This window comes from Tiliqua scincoides, chromosome 7 (genome assembly GCF_035046505.1).
Source record: "Tiliqua scincoides isolate rTilSci1 chromosome 7, rTilSci1.hap2, whole genome shotgun sequence".
NCBI lineage: Eukaryota > Metazoa > Chordata > Lepidosauria > Squamata > Scincidae > Tiliqua > Tiliqua scincoides.
Window position 1 is genome coordinate 5,002,831 of NC_089827.1, and position 19,787 is coordinate 5,022,617.

The following is a 19,787-nucleotide window of genomic DNA, read 5'->3' on the forward strand; positions in this document are numbered from 1 at the left end:
AGCTTATGTTTTGCTTTCCTGGCATAGGTAGTAATAAGAACATGCATGAACATCTACGAGTTTGGAATCTAATATAAAAAGAATACACAAGGAATTCAGTAAATGGCACTCAGTTTGATTTACATTTCATGACATTGTTGTAATTCTGCTACAGCTATATACCAGTGTTCATAAGGAATACCAAACACAGCATTTTCCTATTGGTGGGAAAGTCTAATCTAACAGTACTTTCAACCAGGCCTTGAACTTATATCAGGGAATGCTATGGCTACCTCTGAAAAATCCAACCATTTATTAACTACAAGTAGGGGCTCAACACTCTATACTTTGAATCCTACACAGTTACCCAGCAGTGCAGAAAGTTACATACATAGAGGATAACTTTTCTTCCTATACAGAAAGGTTTCTGCAGCTCACAACATGGTTAGGTGAATTCATCTACAGAGTTGACAGTACAAGAAAGAAAACCACTTTGAAAGTTTCTGTGGCTGCTCTCCAAAAAGGTCACCCCCCCAAAAATCAGGAAATTAAAAATGAAGGGGCACAGAGTCCACATTTCTATGTGCCAACGTATTAGACCAATAAACAAAACTGTCAACCATCATAGATTATTGTCACTAGAATCTGTGACACTAATTATAATTGTAACTATAATCACCATACTTGCTTACCTGAAACGGACACTTTCATAATGGCCTCCAGGGGTCTGTTGTTGTCCAGAACCCGGCTGAGCTTGAGTTCTCCAGTGGCCGAGTCCAAAAGCAGCAGGTTCAACTCATTGCCCTGGACAAAGGTGTAGTCAAGTTGATCAGAGACGTCGGGGTCATGGGCTGGAATCTTGCCAATCACTCCCGAGGGGAAGCTGTTAGATTTGTTGGTGACGTAATTGTTGAAAAGGATCTGGAAGTCTTGTAGGACAGGAGGGTTGTCGTTCTGGTCAAGGAGTCGTATGTGTACCGTGGCTCGGCTCACAAGAGGGGCAGAGGTGGCTTGCACCACAATGACATACTCTGTCTGACTCTCGTAATCCAGATCCATCAGGGCTGTGAGATCTCCATTAAGAAGGTCAAGCTGGAAGACCTCAGGGACATTCCCCTCAACAATCTGATACATGATCTGCGCATTTGTCCCCTCGTCAGGGTCTATAGCGCTGATGCGGGCCACCACAGAACCCACAGGGCTGTTCTCCTCCACAAAGATGTCAAATTCATCTTGCTCAAAAACAGGAGGGTTATCATTTATGTCCAGCACCGTCACCTGGATATCCACAGAGGCTTTGAGAGGTGGGTTGCCCCTGTCCACAGCAAAAGCTCTCAGGCTGTAGACAGCCACATTCTCACGATCTAGTTTACGGAAAGTCCGTATCACCCCTGATGTTGCCTCAATGTAAAAATCTCCATCGCCATCATCGCCACCCTGGAAGGTGTAAAGGATGCGGTTACTAGGGGGCGAGTCGCGGTCAGTGGCGGACACTTGCAAGACACTAGTGGCGAGGGGGACATCTTCAAAGACAGTGCCCTGGTAGCGGTCACGAAGGAAACGGGGTGCGTTGTCATTAGCATCCACGATAATGATCTCTACGTAAGTGGTGTCAGATTTCTGAGGGATGCCATTGTCCTGGGCTGTGATAGCCAAAGTGTAAGAAGCTTGGTCCTCATAGTCAAGCTCCATCAAAGTGGTGATGGTGCCTGTGTCAGGGTCAATGCGGAACTGAGGGATGTTGTCCTCCAGGATGTAGGTGATTCTAGCATTCTCCCCAGTGTCCTCATCAGTGGCGCTGATGGTTTCGATGGGTGTGCCAACGGGTTCATCCTCACTGACGTACACGGTGTAGTGGGAACTCTTGAAAACGGGTCGGTGCGTGTTTGCATCTGTAACATTGATGAAGACTTGGACAGTATCAAAGAGGGTTCCGTCCGAAGCAGTGACCGTCAGGACGTACTGCCTCTCCTGTTTGTAATCCAAGGGCAAGGCCAAGGTGATCAGGCCCCCCGCACTCTGACTGGTGATGGCAAAACGGTTCCTCGTGTTGCCACTAGCAATCTGGTACGTCACCACACTGTTGACGTCCCTGTCCACTGCGGTTAGGGCCAAGACACTGCTTCCCACAGCTGCGTCCTCATTAAGCCTGAGCTGATAAACTTTTTCAGTAAAGGTGGGGCTGTTATCATTGACATCAAGGACAGTGATGGACACACTGGCTGAAGAGCTCATGACAGGAACACCCTGGTCCCTAGCCTCCACTTCAAAGTGGTAGTTCTCCACAGTCTCCCGGTCCAGCTCAGACGACACTGTAATCCACCCAGTACTGTTGTTGATCTGGAAGGGAAAACCAGTGACCCCGCTTGGGGACACCACAGAAGAAGGATGGGACAACTCAATTAGTTTGTATTCCAAGCGGGCATTGTCCCCGGAGTCGGCGTCCACGGCCTGAATGTGTAACACTGAATAGCCAAGGGGGACATTCTCTAGTACTGTGGCTTGAAAAGGAGTGCTTACAAAAATGGGGGCGTTATCATTTACATCTAGCACTTGAATGGACACCATCCCGCTAGAATTGATCTGTGGGGGCCTCCCTGCATCCTGGGCTTTGATCCTCAGGGTGTATTCCCTAATAGCCTCATAGTCTAAGGGGTTGATCAAGCTAATGGCGCCAGTGGTGGAATGGATGAAAAACTGGCCTTTGAGGTTCCCATTCACGATACTGTAGTGCACGAGGGAGTTGCTGCCCCGGTCTCGGTCAGTGGCTTGCACTTGCAGCACCTGGCTGTTGACCGGGGTGTCTTCTGGGATCTGCACCAAGTAGCGTTTCTCACTGAATTGGGGGGAGTTGTCGTTCTCATCTTCCACCGTGATGTGCACCGTGACCGTCGTGCTTCGAGGACCGGGGTCTTTACCCTGGTCATTGGCTTCTACCACAAGATGGTACTCTGAGACCTCTTCTCGGTCCACGGGGGCGCAAGTCCTCACCACCCCAGAATGTGGGTCAATCTCAAAGATGCCCTCTCCGGCACCGGGCTCCAGGATACGATAGAGCAAGTTTGCATTGTCTGGAGCGTCCTCGTCGGTGGCCCGGATGGTCAGCACCTCGTAACCCACCTCCAGGTTCTCTCGGATGGTCTCTCGGTACTCCGGCTGCTCGAACACCGGGCCGTGGTCGTTGGTGTCGCTCACGGTCACGGTCAGGAAGGTGATGGCCGACCGATGCCGCGGGGAGCCGTGGTCTGTGGCGGTCACTTGGAGCACGTGGGTATCCTTGGTCTCCCGGTCCAGGCTCCGGGTGGTGACGACGACGCCCGTCTGGGAGTCAATGGAGAAGTAGTCGTCGGAGCGCTTATCGAAGAAGGCCTCCATGGAGTAGGCCAGCCGGCCGGCCTCCCCCTCGTCGCGGTCGTGGGCCTCCAGGGCGATGACGGCGGTGCCCGCGGGCTGGTTCTCGGCCACGGACACCTGGTAGTTGGGCAGCTTGAACTGCGGGGGGCTGTTGACGCTCCTGGCCCTGCGGGGTCCTCGGGCCCAAGGCTGTGGGGAGGGGGCCGCCCCCTCTTCTCTAGCCCCGCCCAGCTCCAGGAGGAGGTGCCCCCGGCGGCCCCTCAGGGGGCACAGGAGCTGCAGGCGCCCCCTGGAGGAGCCCCCCTGGAGGCACTGAGGGAAGGCGGTGCAGGCGCTGAGGAGGGCCGGCAGGGGCGCCCGCTGCCGCTGGGGGGAGCCCCGGGCGGGGGCGCAGCGCAGCGCGAGGAGGGCGGCGGGGGCGCGCAGGCGCGGCGGGGCGCGCGCGCAGGGGCCCCTGCGCGGCTGGCCGGCGGCGCTCACCTGCAGCGCGCGCGCGAGGCGCGGGGCGGGGCGGCGGCGGTCGAGCGCGCAGCTCCAGGCGGGCCCCGGTGCGCCGTCGGGGGCCGCGCGCAGCTCCCAGCCCGGCGCGGCGGGCAGCAGCAGCGGCGGCAGCAGCAGCAGCGCCCACAGCCAGGCGGCGGCCGGCATCTCCGGGGCTGCCCGCGATGCTCATCCGGCCGCGTCCATGGGCGGCGCGCTCCGGCCGGGCGCGGAGGGCTCACCCCGGCATCGCCTCCCCCGGCGGGGGCCCCCAGCAGTGCCGCGGGGCGGCGGGTCCTCCTGCAGCGCCTCCGGGCTCCCCCTCCGGCCGGTGGCGGCTCTCCTCGGCGCGCGCGGAGCCCGCTCGGGAGGCAGCGCCCGGGGTCCGGGCGGCGTGGCCGGGATCGCGCCCCGGGGCCGGTCCAACTTGCAGCGAAGTTCGCCCGCTCCTCTCCTGCTGCTGCTGCTGCTGCTGTGCGCGCTGCGCTGCGCTGCGCTGGGGAAGGGCTGGGGCGGCAGCTGGGCTTCTCCTCCCTCCTCCTGGGGCTGGGCGGTGATTGAAGGGGCTGCTCCCCCTTCTGAGCTCTCCGGGCACCGCAGGTGGGGCGATCGGGGCTGTCCCGGGCAGCAGCCCCCCCCCCCCGCGCGGAGCAACTGCGGGCAAAGGGGCTTCCGAGAGAGCTGGAGTAGCACAAGGGGGGGGCGCTGGTCCCAGTGGAAGCCTTGCTGCTTCTGCAGGTCCCCAGCGCCCCCTCCCAGCAGCAGGAGCGTTGCCGCCGCCACCATCAGCTTTTTTTACCGGATTTTTTCCAGCAGCACTTCCCCAAACTTTTCAGCACCAGGACCCACTTTTGAGAAGGTTCGGGACCCACCCGGAGTGATGCCATGAACCTAGAAGGGACGTGGCTGGAAGCAGCATTAGCTACAGTCCTATGCGCACTTTCCTGGGAGTAAGCCCCACTGTACTCAATGGAACCTACTTCTGAGTAGATGTGCATGGGATTGTGCTGATCATCAAGCAGGAACATTTTTAACACCCTCACCCCCATGGTTCTCAAACTTTTGAGCACCGGGACCCACTTTTGAGAACATCAGGACCCACAGGGAGTGATGTCATGACCTGGGGTGTGATATCGTGGCTGGAAGCAAGATCATCAAGCAGGAACATTTTTAACATCCTCCCCCCCCCCATCAAATCATGGTTCACAAACTTTTGAGCACTGGCACCCACTTTTTAGAATGTCAGGACCCATAGGGAGTGATGTCATGAACCTGGGAGTTATGTCATGGCCAGAAGCAACATCATCAAGCAGGAACATTTTTAACACCCCCCCCCCCATAAAATCATGGTTTATTATTTATTTATTTATTTATAAAATTTATATCCCACCTTTCTGTCCCAGTAAATTGGTTCTCAAATATGAACACAGGGACCCACTTTTTAGAATGTCAGGAGTGACACCACTGGGAGTGATGTCATGAACCTGGGAGTGATGTCATGGCTGGTCCTGACCCACAGTTTGAGAAACACTGATTTATGCCATCATTCAATGCCAATGCCATCATTCTCCACAGTGGTCCACCAGATGCCTTAGGGAACACTCAAGGCTACAAGATACCTTGGTTCTGAATTCTGAATAACCTTGGTTAAGATCAGGCTGCAAATCCTTTTTATTTATTTATTTCAGTTTGCTACAGCCCAATCCTATGTATGTTTTTCTCAGAAGTCTCACCATGGGATTTACTTCCCCCAAACTGTACAATCTTAATTATTATGTTTAATTAATGTATATATTTATATTTATTTATATATATATAATTTGGAAATGTACTGAAATATTCATTAATATATTTGTTTTAATCCAGTATCTCATGTCTGAGTAAAGATGCACATTTTATATATATATATATTTTTTTTTTTAGCTGCACCTGTTCTCCGTTGCTACAGCGACCTCTAGTGACAAACGAGAGACTTGCTAGTCTGTAGACTTCAAACTGTACTTATGTTGGAGTTGCAGCCATTTTCTGCATTGTATCACAAAGTTAATTAACAGAAACAAATTTTTTGCAGGGCACTTGCCAGCCATGAAAATCAAACAAGCTATTTCAACATTTCTTAGACTACTTAGAATACAAGATAAGTATATTTAGGCAGAATGTAATTTTGTTAAGACTGATAGAATTAAGTGTATTTACATCTAATTGTCTCAATTAATATCTAACTGTAATTTAGATATAAATTAGATCTAATTTACATCTAACTTTCTCAGTGACAGAGAATAACAAGGCTGCAATCATATGTATACTTATTTAGGAGCAGTACCACTGAACACAGACTTCCTCCTGAGAAACCCTGCCTATGAATGAGATATAAGTCCTGATAAATTCAACAGGGTACGTATATATGGTTAAATTTCTTAGGCTTAAACCCATAATGTTTAGGAGCTGGATGTTAAAACAACCTTGAGCTTAGGAAGGATGCTGTGTTCGTAAAGATCCATTCTTGATTAAATTGGATCTGTCACAAATTAGGATGTCATCAAGCTATTGATACAAGAAATTCCTCATTTGGGAGGTGGGAGATGTTGGGGATATTTAACTTATCAACATTTGCCATGGAAAATGGTTCTTTTTTATTTCCTCTGTAAGTCTACAAAGTTTATTATATGTTTTACATTAGACAACTACGCTTTCAATGCACTTCAGGTCTTGAAGGATATAAGAAAATTCCTGAATGGTATAAGGAAGCAGAACAGAGCGAGAGCAAAGGGAAGAAGCAAGCAATTGATAGAACCCATCCTATCAATCTAGCTGAGTTGATAATACAAATTATAGCTGGTGCAGTTGCAGTTAAGCTGAAATCCTATACTTGTCAGGAGTGGCCCAGTGGCCCTGCGTTGTTCTCTGCCAAGGAAATTCCTAAGGCTTGATCTGGATGACAAGAAGACAACAAGGTTCAGTTGCTAGACCATATTTTGAAAGAGACAGCTCAACTCCACAACACAGAGAATGATCCCAGATACTAGGTTGCATTGGAATTCACATAAATGGCTTTTCTTCAGGGCTACTTCACAAGCCACATTGTAAAGACAGGTCTATAAAATATTCAGACACCTACATTGTGTTGTACGTGCTTTCAACAAGTGTGTATTTTTAGCCACATTTGGATTCATAGATGGCCAGCATTAGGGACCTATGATTGGTTGTGGGTGACTCCCCAACATATGAACACATACTATTATGCAAAGTGGTAAAAGTCACCACCACCCCTCTCTGGGATCAGTCCAGTAGGGCTTCCAAATGCAAAGAAGTCACTTTCAGGCTTGACCCCTGGCAAATTACTCCTCAGGATTGGAAAATTCTCATCTCAATACCTTGAGAGTCCATTCTAATGTGCAGAAATAAGCAAGAGCTTAACTCTCCCAGTCTGAAATAAGTGGCACTTAAAAGGATGTGCACTTTTTATTGAATCATGCTCAGTTTGGGTTTTTTTGCCTTGCACAGGAATTGTTAAAGAGGTCCTTGCGTTTTGCATTTGTTTCATGAATTATTTTCAATTGCAAAGATACATATGGTAATCTGAGTTTTATCATTTTCTTTACTTAGACTACATTGGGTTTACCCAACTGAAGTTCATCTTCAAATATCTGTATATAATTTAGATCTGGGGTGTCCACCATGAGGTCTTTATCCAGCCCATGTGATAATTGGGCTCTCCCAGCACCTCCCTTTCAGCAGTTCCACTTCTGCCAGTGCTCTGGGAGGGAGAAATGGAAGAAGGCCTCAAGGACACTACAGGGCAAGGGGCAAATTATCTGACCCAAGAGGGAGGCAGGATTGGCGGTATTGGCCCACGTCATATCCTACCCCACTTCCTGGGCGAGATCCATTAACACGGATCTACTCAGACTTGTGTCAGCGACTTATCAGGCACAGGTCCAAGTAGACCTTTCCGTGGGGCAAGAGGACAATATCTCCTTACCACAAGGAGACCTACAAAATTCCCCCACTGGATGCAGCGCAAGTCACGGTGTCGCTGCTGCATGGAAGGGGGGGGGGGAATTTCAATAGGATTGGGCCGCTTGTTGCTACCTGTAGGAACCAGAAGGACACACCAGTGTGTGTTCCTTGTCTTGGGACTGAGAGTAAGGGATCCTGGCCAAGAATCATACTCGCTCCGCTGTTTGTTTATTTGGAAGAAATTACCTGAACCTTAAAATATACCAGGAAGCAGAGTCTAATCTTTCCCCTGGTGTGGAAATGGCTCAGAAGAAAGCAAAACCCACCCTCTTCCAGGCGTGCATTGTTTGAAATCCAAGAGGAGTTTTCTCAACGGCTCACAGCCCTTGCACCAAAGCTTGCTGTAGGAGAGGTCTTGGCAGCAACCCCAACTGTGTTTTGTCTGAAAGGAGACAAGTTGCGACTCTTCGGCTGTAAATTTGATTTACCCAGTCGCATTGCTGCTGTTTTTAAAAACCAAACAGGTGAGCGCAATCATTGGCTGTTCTGCGCTTGATTTTTTTTGCCTTTATACCTGATGACATCCTCCTAGAATTTCCCCTCGGGAACTCTTCTCCACCCTAAATTAGCATAACCTGTGAATTTTCCACCCTCTAAACATGCAGGTCATTCCCCCTTTGATGTCAGCAAAAGAAATACACAAGTTAACACATGCGCTAAAACAAAGGATTCATTAAATGCAGGCAATCTGCAACTCAGAAGAACAATCTCATTCCCACGTACTGTCCCAGGAAGCATCGCTTATATCTAATATTCATGGATAGATTCATGTAGGTTATGTCGGGAAACATATTCATGACATTAGAACTTTGGAGGGAATGTTGTGGAAAGCCCCAGTTTAGCTGCAACCTATTCTGGAATGCAACGTATATTTATTCTCAGACCTCAGACTCACAGGTCACGTTCATTTAATTTGCTAGATCAGTATTCTTCAATTTGTGGGTTGTGACTCCAGTGGGGTCGCACTGCCTAATTTCAGGGGTAGCAGCAACCTTTCAAAGCCTGTGCCAGAAAGGGCTTGGAGCCAATCCAATCATGATACTGCCTTATCAAAACTGAGTTCTTGATATAACCCTGCACAGCCCCTTCTTGCTATCTTGCCCTGCAGCTCCTAAGGTTGGCCCTGTGAACTCTGCACAACTTCACAGGGTTGTTGTGAAGACACAAGAGGTCGGGGAAATGAGGCAGGCAGGAGTGGGCAGAGAAGGCAGAATTGGTGATGGGTTTCCAGTTCTTTCTTTCTTTCTTTCTTTCTTTCTTTCTTTCTTTCTTTCTTTCTTTCTTTCTTTCTTTCTTTCTTTCTTTCTTTCTTTCTTTCTTTCTTTCTTTCTTTCCCTTTAAGATAACTGAGGGCGCAATCCTAACCCCTTATGTCAGTACTTTCCAGCACTGGCATAGCAGTGCCAATGGGACATGTGCTGCATCCTGCAGTTGGGTGTCACTCATGGAGGCCTCCTCAAAGTAAGGGAATGTTTGTTCCCTTCCCTCAGAGCTGCACTGTCCTTATGTCAGTGCTGGAAAGCTCTGACATAAGGGGTTATGATTGCACCCTCAGTATGTTTCTGTAGATTTGGAGAGTTAATTCAAGTTTACTGGATTAATTGAATTTCTTTGATTGATTGATTGTTTGATTGATTGATTGATTGATTGATTGATTGATATCATGGCATGAAAAAGGTTGAAGACCACTGCTATACATGATTCACATTACAGGTAATGGTGAGGATTCGATCAACAGAAGACACGTGAAATGCATTTCACTTTCCAAAAGTGTTATACAAATGCATAACGCTGCGAATAATTTGGAGATAATGGAATGGAAAAAGGCATGGAGCAGTCTGGGTCTGTTGCATGTGTCCCGACCCACAGTTTGAGAAACACTGCAGTGTATGTGTTGCGTCCTTCTTTCTGCAGTCCCTTCCCAGCTGGTCTGTCATAAGCTTGTTCCAAGGGACAAGCAAGGGACTGGTGGCATGGAAAGGAGAGAGAAAGGAAACGAAAGCCACCTGCAAACTTGTAGTCGCTTGTGCCTTGCCTGCTGCGTCCTCCTCCAGAGGAACACAATAGAAAATGATGTTACATACTTTACATACATTGGCTGCTTTTTATTGAGATGACCCCAAAGTACCTTACTCATAACCCAGTTCTAACTCGTGTTGGCCCAGCAGTGCCAAGTGACCTATGCTGTATCCAACACAGGTTAGCAGCTGGCTGGTGGTCTCCTTGGAGTAAGGGAACATCTGTTCCCTTACCCCATGCAAGGCCCCAGCCTGCCAATGGGGCTTCTCGGATCTGCACCAGTGATATCGCTGCTACAAGTCTGAGAAGACCTGTGTAAGACCTCCAGGCCTGGGAAGGAGGATAGGACAGGACAGGACACAGGATCTCGCCTGCCTCCTGGGTCTGATCTGATCAGAGTGAACACTGAAAATGCTATAAATAAATTATTAAATGTGTTTGACTTGGCTAATTTATTTATTTACTTCAATAATTCATACTGTATCCATCTGCTGTGTGGCACTCTGAAGAGGATATACAGACTCGTAAACATTTAAACCTATGAAAAGAAGCAAGACACGTGTAAAGGCAAGAATGGATAGTATTCATTGAAACACTGCACAACTATACAAGCATGTTGTGGACACAGTAGGACTTCAGTACTAATAAGAATATGCAGTGGCGTAGCTAGAGGGGGTGCAAAGCAGTGTGCAAAGGTCCCTTTCCCTCCTGCCGAGGCCAGAGCTGTTTGGAGGCGAATTCCCACCACCCGGAATGGCTTTGAAGGGGGGGGTCCCTTGCATGCTGCGGTGAGGCTCCCTGCGAAACTTAGTGCTTTGCACACCCTCTAGGTACACCACTGAGAATATGTTATCATCTTCAGTGAAACATCTCTGGCTTATATTCCATGTATTTTCCTATAATATAGGAATTCCTCTGAATAGGCACGAATATTCAAATGCCATGTCGCATTCCTATGCTAACTTGAATCTGGCTCACTGACTTCACTTTGGCTTGGCCTTAACAAACATTTCGAACTCACAGCTAGAAGCTCCCTACCACTTCGGGTGTTGGGTCCCAATCCACCCCACTGCCCAGAATACCAATTCATCCCCTGTCTTGGGAACCTGAAGTAGAGAACTGCAGACCTCTGTGGTGGAGGGCAAAGCTGGTGGTTGCCTGCACTCAACCTCTGCAGGAGAAGACCCACCTCTATGGAAAGAACAGGCTCACCATACTGATGAATGCATATATTCTCTCTCTCTCTCTCTCTCTCTATCTCTCTCTACACGTCTGAAGCCACGCCTGTACTTGTTATCCAAGATGCCAGGTGCTAAATCACCCAGGCACCTGTAGATCATTTCATTAAAAGGGATCACTCAGTATCAGTTTCTTCAGAAGAGAAGCAAATAATCCTCCCACTATTAATAACTTTTCCTGGTATTATCTGCATGGCTTGTGGGATATGTGCTAGGAGGAATGGACTTGTTAGTATAGCTGTAATTATGTCATCAAAAGCAATCACAAGCTGGAAATTTTTCCAGTGTACCGTTTTGATTCAAAACAAAGCTCTGGTCAGCTTACAACAGAGGAGGGATGTCCTGACTTAGGACCTAACCCTATCCAATTTTCCAGTGCTGGTGCAGCCATGCCAATGGGGTATGCGATGGTGGGGGCAGTCACAGAGGTCTTCTCAAGGTATGGCGACATTTGTACCCTTACTTCAGGGTTGCATTGCAACTGCACCGGAGCTGGAAAGTTGGATAGGATAGGGCCCTCAGTACAGTAGTGCGGGAAGGGCTCAATATGCAAAGAGAAAGGAGGGGGCAAGCTTTGTGTTTCCATTTTAAGTGTATTTTCCAAAATGATTCACCCTTTAATAAACTGATTTATTTTTATTGATTCTCCTGCCTAGTCTGAGTTCAATTGGTAAAGGAAGTGACTGTGGTACCAAGAAATTGGTAAAGTAAGTTAAATTCTTCCCTGATTGCTCCCATTCTGCAATTGTTCTTCAAGGGGGAATTCTCAGATTTTAAGAACCCACAAAACAGTTTACCAGTGTACCTAGAAGAGAATTCTCATGCTGTTATGTCTAGAAGGAATTTCTGCTTCTCACAAGTGACCAAGTAGGAGGCTTTTTACTTGACCCTTTCAAAGAGCATAAACTTTTCTTAGGCTTTTGTATTCTACTCTATTCGTACTTACTGTGCTCCGAAATTGGAAGAATTAAGGGCACTTTGGTTGCCAACATCCTGAATGGAGGAGCACCTCCTTCACACAATTCACATTTCTGCCACTAGATAGAAGCAAAACCTATTAGAAAATTGCTTTACTGACTCAAACATCCTCCGCTGACAAAAAGACTGTGGATATTAATGTTCATTGATGCAGATATTTCCTTGAGAAAAAATGGAAATATCAGAATGGACTCTTAATCTTGTTATGTAATCAATATGTTAATGAATGAGCATGAGCAACATCTATAAAGAGTGAGTGAGAGAGAGAGAGAGAGAGAGAGAGAGAGAGGGGGGGGTATAAATAAATTAGACCAATATAATATGCATAGTATGTGTACTTCTGTTCCAGTGCCAAAGAAAATACATAATAAATGGATATGTGAAGGCTTCAGTAAAGCATCAACTTGGAAGCCATGGTGTGATGGTGATCTCCAAGTTAGATAGGTTCACAACCATCTCAGGAGGGGGAAAAATGGAGTGTAGGAGCACTTGAATTAGCTGCTCACTGGGTTAAACGCCTTGTAGAGAGGACAGATTTGTAATGCAGATTTCATCTACTTTGGAACAGTTGCTGCTCTCTCTCTCTCTCTCTCTCTCTCTCTCTCTCTCTCTCTGTAATGGAACAAGGAGCCACCACAAAGATATTATGGGATCTGGTTGCTGCCTTCTTCTTGGCTGGCATTCTGCCCAGCAACATTTTCAAAACGGTATGGCCTCTGCATATCCCGCCCCACCACCACCACATTGATAATGAAAAGGAGAGGTTCATTTCTTGGTGAACCTTCCCCGTTTCCCAGGACTGCCGACTGAAAGGCCCTGTAAACACCACTAAGGAAACGAGAGGAGAGAAAAAAACACAACAAGGAGTTGGTGCCAAAATTAATATTGACTCAGTGTTAATGTTGGGAAGGATCCCCAGGGAAGCAGGAGATGGACAATGGATCCTGGAGCTCTTTCCAGCTTCTCGGATATCTGCATGCCCAGTTTCCACCTGGACTTGGGCCAGAGTCTGAAGTCCATTAACTTAATCATGGAAACCATCCACAAATGCTGCCCCTCTCCCAGGCTAGCCTCCTCTGATCATGCTTTTCATGCTGAAATGGTTCTGGAAGTCTGCAATCTTATACACACTTTCCTTTGAGCTAGCCCCTTTGAACATAATGAAACTTACTTCTGAGTAGACATGCCTACGATTGCACTGGAAGTCTTGTTTTATAGCCACACTGATGCTCTCTGTATAAAGAGTATACTAAGAGTCAACTATGAAATAGCATCATATAAAGTCTGAATTGTGTAATTCAGCAAGATGTGATGTTCTGGCTGGTAGTTCTGATGGCTTTTAATCAAATTCATGGAGGATTGGTGTGCATAACCTATGATTACAGGTGGGAGAAAATGGTTTTATTATTTTTCATGGATTTTGGTGTTTTCCACAAGTTAGAAGCACAGAAAGCAGTGCTGTTAGGTGCTTTTATTCAAAATATACATTATAAGTTATAATCACGTTAAAAGTGCACCAGGTAGGTTATATAGGTTGTATAGTGTCAACAGATTGGATAATGCATGCGCGCGCACACACACACACACATCCATTAAATAATAAATAAAAACCAAACCATTTTTTTGTGTAGATTTTGGTTTTTTTTTTAAATTTCAAAAGTGAGAAGAGCTGAAAGTGGTGTTATATGTTCTTATTTCATTGTCACTGTTGTCTCCTTTACCTGTTTTCTCCTTTTCTCACCTTTACCTATGATAGATAAATGCAACTTCCACGCGGTGCAGAAGCACCACAGGTCTGAATATTAGATGCTGAAGATGAGCAAGGAAAGATTATCACCGTCATGCCCTGGTTGTCACTAGCCAGCTGGTCAATGGAGGAAACAGAATTTATGCTGGAGTCAATGGATCTTGCAGCTGAGCAAAGGTAGTTGTGATGTTTTACCATCTCATTGTATCTCATTGGTCCTCATGATGACTTTGGACATGCAATTTAGGAACGTACAAGCTGCCTTATAGCATTGGTCCATCTAGCTCAGTATTGGCAACACAGGCTGGCAGGGGCTCTCTAGGTTTCCAGAGAGGGGTCTTTCCCAGTCTTTCCTGGAGAAGCCTGAGACTGAAGCTGGGACCTTCTGCTTGCAAAGTGGGTACTCTGCCCCTGAGCTTTAGCCCTTTCACACATGTGCACTGCTGCAGTGGCGTAGCTAGAGGGGGTTGCAAAGCACTAAGTTTTGCAGGGAGCCTCACCACAGTGTGCAAGTGGCCTCTCCCCCTCCCCTTCGGAGCCATTCCAGGTGGGGGAGGGGAGCAAAATGGAGGCAAATGATTTCAATGTGATTGAAATCAACCTGTACTTATAGTTATGGGAAAACATCATGTACAGGCTAGAAATTCCATCTCTGCGTAGATTCCATCTCTGCTACTGAATACCACTAAGCAGGAAAACTAGCTGATAATTCAGTCTTCCAAGGCAGGGGGAAGACAGAAGTTGTTTGAATAAAACAGCGGGATGAGAGAAAACAGATGTCAAACTGTGTAGCTAAGCTTCAAAGACAATGGAAAGATTTATTGCAAACCTGAGAGGCTAAAGAGAATGAACACAGAAAAATGTTGATAACCCGGCTTTTTTTTGACACAACAGAAAGTTGAAAACTGCTGATGAAGACCTGACAGCCTGAAACTTTATCCAGCTTTGCATAAAAATCCAGATTTTGGTGCATATGAGCAAAAATGGGAAGAAAATGGAGCAGGCCAGCTTGAACAGCTGTCGTGAAACAGAAAGGGAGACAGAAGAAGAGCCCCGCTGGACTAGATGGGCCTTTGGCCTGATCCAGAGGGGCTCTTCTTATGTTCTTATGAGACAGAAGAATGGTTCCTTTTGGAATAGCCATTTTTATTGTTTGTTAAACAACACCACAACACCTCTATATTGGATTTATCTTTAATCAAATGTGTAAGAGCTTCTTGGGAGATTTATGTATAAATATGTTGATGGAGAGGAAGACTACATCACATCAGTGAGAAGGACTATACATTCTAAGTTTCAGTCTGTGCTCTGGGGAATACTGCGATGCCTTTGGAGCTTATCATGGAATTCATCAATTAGAAATCTGCAGCAATGAATACATTTCTCTGAAAGTATATACGTAGTATAATGTGTACACATACAAACATACATGCATATGAGAGAGAGAGAGAGAGAGAGAGAGAGAGAGAGAGAGAGAGAGCACTATTTGCAAAACTGTTTAAGAGGCGAAGTTGCCATCTCACTTCTCAGTCAACCCACTCCACTGCCCCTGAACCTGCCCACTTCCCAGTTCCAATCTACCTCCTTGCCCTTGTAGCTGACCTGATCCACCTACTTGTTCTGGAAATGTTCAAAGCCAATAGGATTGGGCCAGCTAGCAGTGAAAGACTGGTAAGATGCTTGGCTTGGCTGGCCATGCTCCCGCACATGGATTTTCACACACTGGGGAAGGCCCTCCCACCTGCTGTGAGCCTCTTACCAGTCTTTGAAGAGTCACTTCGAGGTCTCTGAACCTGGAAGTAACTAGTGATGATAAGAACATAAGAAGAGCCCTGCTGGATCAGGCCAAAGGCCCATCTAGTCCAGCTTCCTGTATCTCGCAGTGGCCCACCAAATGTCCCAGGGAGCACACAAGACAACAGACACAACCTGCGTCCTGGTGCCCTCCCCTGCATCTGGCAATCAGAGGCAACCTGCCTCTAAAACCAAGAGCTTACACATACCAACTATGACTTATAACCTGTAACGAACTTCTTCTCCAGAAATTTGTCCAATCCCTTCTTAAAGGCATCCAGGCAAGATGCCACAACAGTTACTTCTAGGAGCTACACTACTTCTAGCAGCTACACTACTAGCTACTAGCTACTACTAGGAGCTACTAGTACTAGTAGTACTACTAGTACTAGCTACTACTAGTACTAGCTACTAGTAGTAGCTCCTACTAGGAGCTACTACTAGTAGCTACTAGCTACTACTAGTCTACTAGCTACTTCTAGGAGCTAGTGAATTTGCAGCATGGGTGGGGTGTCGTGGGCCCCAGAAGATTGGGAAGCATTGCTTTAAAGGTACAGAAATGCATTCCATCTCACCATCATCTTGTCTAGGCTGACCTTTAATACTGAAGGCAAGAGGAGCAGAAACCGCTGTGCTTATTGAACTGTACTGTGATCTGTAATCTTTATGATAATTCTGAGAACAGTCCTTGTCGGAGCAAGTCGGTCTTGTGTGAAGCTGTGCCGCAAAGTCAGGTGTTCAGGTCACCTTTGCAATTTTTTTCTGACAATTGTAATTGAATGCTATTGCACACTTATTACAGAAGAACCAGGCAAGAAAGACTCATGATCCTTTTTTATTCGTGTCCTTACAGGGGGCGGGGAAAGCCCCCGGAAAACGTGAGTGACAGCTAGTGGTGAGTTGGCAGTTGTCACAAGCTAGCATCAAGCCAATGATGAACTGAAGCTGATTGAGTTGCAGCTGTGAATGTAGGCAAACAGGAGTCATCACCTTGGAATTCACAGCTCTGTCAACACAGCAAATACTTTCTAACCACAGGAGCTTCAGGTTAACCTTTACTCAGCATCCATTTACAGGCTGCAAGTAACTTGCTTTGAAGCAAATAATGTAGCCATCATGCAATTCTATGGGTGTTTACCCAGAAAGAAGTCCCACTGTGGTCAGTGGGGTGTGTTCCCTGCTAAGTGGGGGAAGTAAGTGCTGCCTTGAAGAGCTGCCTGCCTAGTGAGTGAGTTTAGGATTGCATCTGAAACGTTTAAATATTCAGGAAAAGAATTAACCTCGGATTGGTCAATAAATAAAACTTGGTGAATTGACCAGTGAAATATGGTCAACCATAATTAGATATCTAAATTAAAGAGTAAAGGGCCTGATCCTCTGGGCATGAGTTCTGGTGGCACAGCATGCTTGATGGCTGTTATGAAAAGCAACTCACCAGAGTGCAGCCACAGCCACGTGACAGCTGGCCCAGAAAAAGCCCCACTACTGTAAGTCAGAACAGGGGGTAGATGGGGGCTGGGGGGTTAGCAGAGTAGGGAAGGGAGGGGTAGGAACTCAGTAGTGACTGGGACAGGAAGGCATGTGAGTGTTGAGGTCAGAAAGGGGGTAGTATCACTGAATATGGCCAATTCTCTTCTAAAGCCTTTTGTGCTGTTGTGTATCACTACATATGTGGCAATGAATTTCACAGATTAACGTGTGAAGGAGAGTTTGGCCCTTGATCTCCTGGGAACGGGGAGTCAGGTGCCCTCAATTCCTTCAATGGCTATCAAATAACCCCAATAATGGAGTTTAAAAGTACGCTGCCAATTACACAACGTTGACTTTGAATTTTGGGTCATATTTAGCCATGGTCAAACAACAGATTGTTGGAAACCCTATTCAGAAAAAGGACATTTCCATTCATTCAAGAAAAATTCTTAAAAAGCTAAGAGGGTGGGGGAAATACAGCACATGTTTTATTTCTACATCAAAGAAAATAATTTTCAAAGGGGACTAGAGATCCTCCCTCATTCCCCTCCCACCATGTTCTTATATCATAAGAAGGATCTAGGTACTGAATTTATGTGAACCTGCACAGCACCATCATTTGAGAAACTATTTATAGCCATATGAGCACACACACACACACGCCCCACACACACAGAGGACAGAAACCTACAGAGCTCACATGCAGCGATGAGGAAGAGTCAGCCTTTACTGTCCTGTGAGAATACCAAAGCACATGATCCACCTCCATTTTTCCTGTAAACACTCAGACTTGGTTTAAAAATTATTTGCTCAGCTCTATTTGGCACTCCATCCATCCTGATTTCTAAATGAGCATGTCACAAGTGCTCAGAAGACAATGGGCCCAAACCCCTGGCTAATGTTGCTTCACTGATGGCCCAATCCATCACAGCTCCCCGCACAGCAGTGCTGTGGTTCCAACTGTGGTGGCATCTGGAGACCTTCTCAGGGTAAAGGAACATTTGTTGCCTTTCCCTGGGGTGAGCCCCTGCTGGCTCTGTGGGTCAATTTGGACCTGTGTCAGCTATATAACTGGCGCAAGCCTGTGTTGACTGGGGAAGGTCGATCAGGCCCGTGAAGGGTTTTAAGATTTGGCAGATGCCTCTGCCACCAAACCTACCCCCTTCCTGAGCCAATCTTTCCTCCTTCCCTGTTCCACCCACCCCTTGCCTCATTCTGCCAACCTCATTGGCTCTTGGAGCAATCTGTCTTATTGGTCAGTATTGAATCAAGGATATCTGCTTTTTGTTTCATAAGGCACATGTGTTTTCCTTTTCTGGAAAGAATACAGACTCCATTTCTTTGGCTAGAATATAGACATTTCAACACAGTTTGTTTCATGGCATTCTGCATGAAATTCCACATTGCATGATATATAACATGATGGTATTAGTCAAAAATACAAAGATTTCACAATTTTGGCCAAATTTGGCCACAATTTTGACACACCCCCCCCGAGTGCATCACATGGAGCTGGACCCCCTGCATCCTCCAATAGATGCCATTGATCTGTAAAGTGTTTTCTATTCCAGGGCATTATCTATAACCATTGAAGATTATGCCAGTTGTAATGCATTCAGTTGCATTTTAGTCTTCATCTTGGACAGCAAGCATACTGCCCTTTTGAAAAGATCCCATCAGATAACTCCCTCATAATCTTATTTATGACAGTCTGTGACTATGTGATGCTCTTCTTAAAACAAAAACAATGTGAACCTTTTCATTGCTCTGAAAAAGAACATGACTATACTGTACGTATTCTAAATCCCAGGCAGGACAAAGATCCTTGGGAGAAGCTGCCCTACTTAATTGTTGAAGGGCACATAAAAGCAAAAGGGCTCTTATCTTTATGAGTTTGTTCTTCAAAGGTCTTCTTAGATAATCAAAAGAAAACAGAAAAGTGTTCAGAGGGCCAAATGAAATGTGTAATGCGGTCCAATGAATTGGCTTAGAAAAACAAAAGCAATTGTAACCCTAATTTTACACACACACACACACACACACACACACACACACAGAGAGAGAGAGAGAGAGAGAGAGAGAGAGAGAGAGAGAGAGAGAGAGAGAGAGTTGCCATTTAGAACAAAAAAAGGAAAGAAACCTCTGGGCCACAATACACCCTTCACATAAAATACGGGTTGACCCTCAATTTAATAATGCTAGACCAGCATTTCTCAAGCAGTGGTACTCCTACAACTAGTGGTACTTGAGGTGATGCCCGGTGGAACGCATGGGACCTCCAAACCCCCACCATCTGGCACTGAGACTAGCAACGCAGTGTGACAAGCAGTGGAGGCTCGGTAGGGAGAGCTCCAATATGTGCTTTTCATGCACTATGATCTGCCCCGAGCCTCTTACCAGTATTTGTTGTGTTGCATCCAGCCTCCCAATCCAGAAGTAACTGCTGATGACATCATCGACAGTTACTTCTGGTGATACTTCCAATAGGTGGGTCATGCAAAGTGGTATGGCGGGGGACAAACATTGAGAAACACTGTGCTAGACTCCTTTGGTTATAATCCTACGTCTGTTTTATTGCCATTAAATCCTGATAAACTCAATGGGAGTTACTTCAGGATAAACATATCAACACAGCTGAACATTTGTCAACATTTGCATAGGGATTGCTCATTCTTTTGTGATGTGGTTATGAGTTCAGTTCAGTAAGA

The 19,787-nt window shown here is 46.5% G+C and overlaps 1 protein-coding gene across 1 annotated transcript in view; it reads right to left on the minus strand.

The window, feature by feature from the left end:
• The window catches only part of CELSR1 (cadherin EGF LAG seven-pass G-type receptor 1), a 157,783-nt gene extending 153,802 nt beyond the window's left edge, over positions 1-3,981 (minus strand). The window contains exon 1 of the mRNA XM_066633634.1: positions 672-3,981. Within this exon, the coding sequence (XP_066489731.1) occupies positions 672-3,981 (3,310 nt within the window). The remainder of the gene's footprint in view (positions 1-671) is intronic.
• Positions 3,982-19,787: the final 15,806 nt, after the last annotated feature.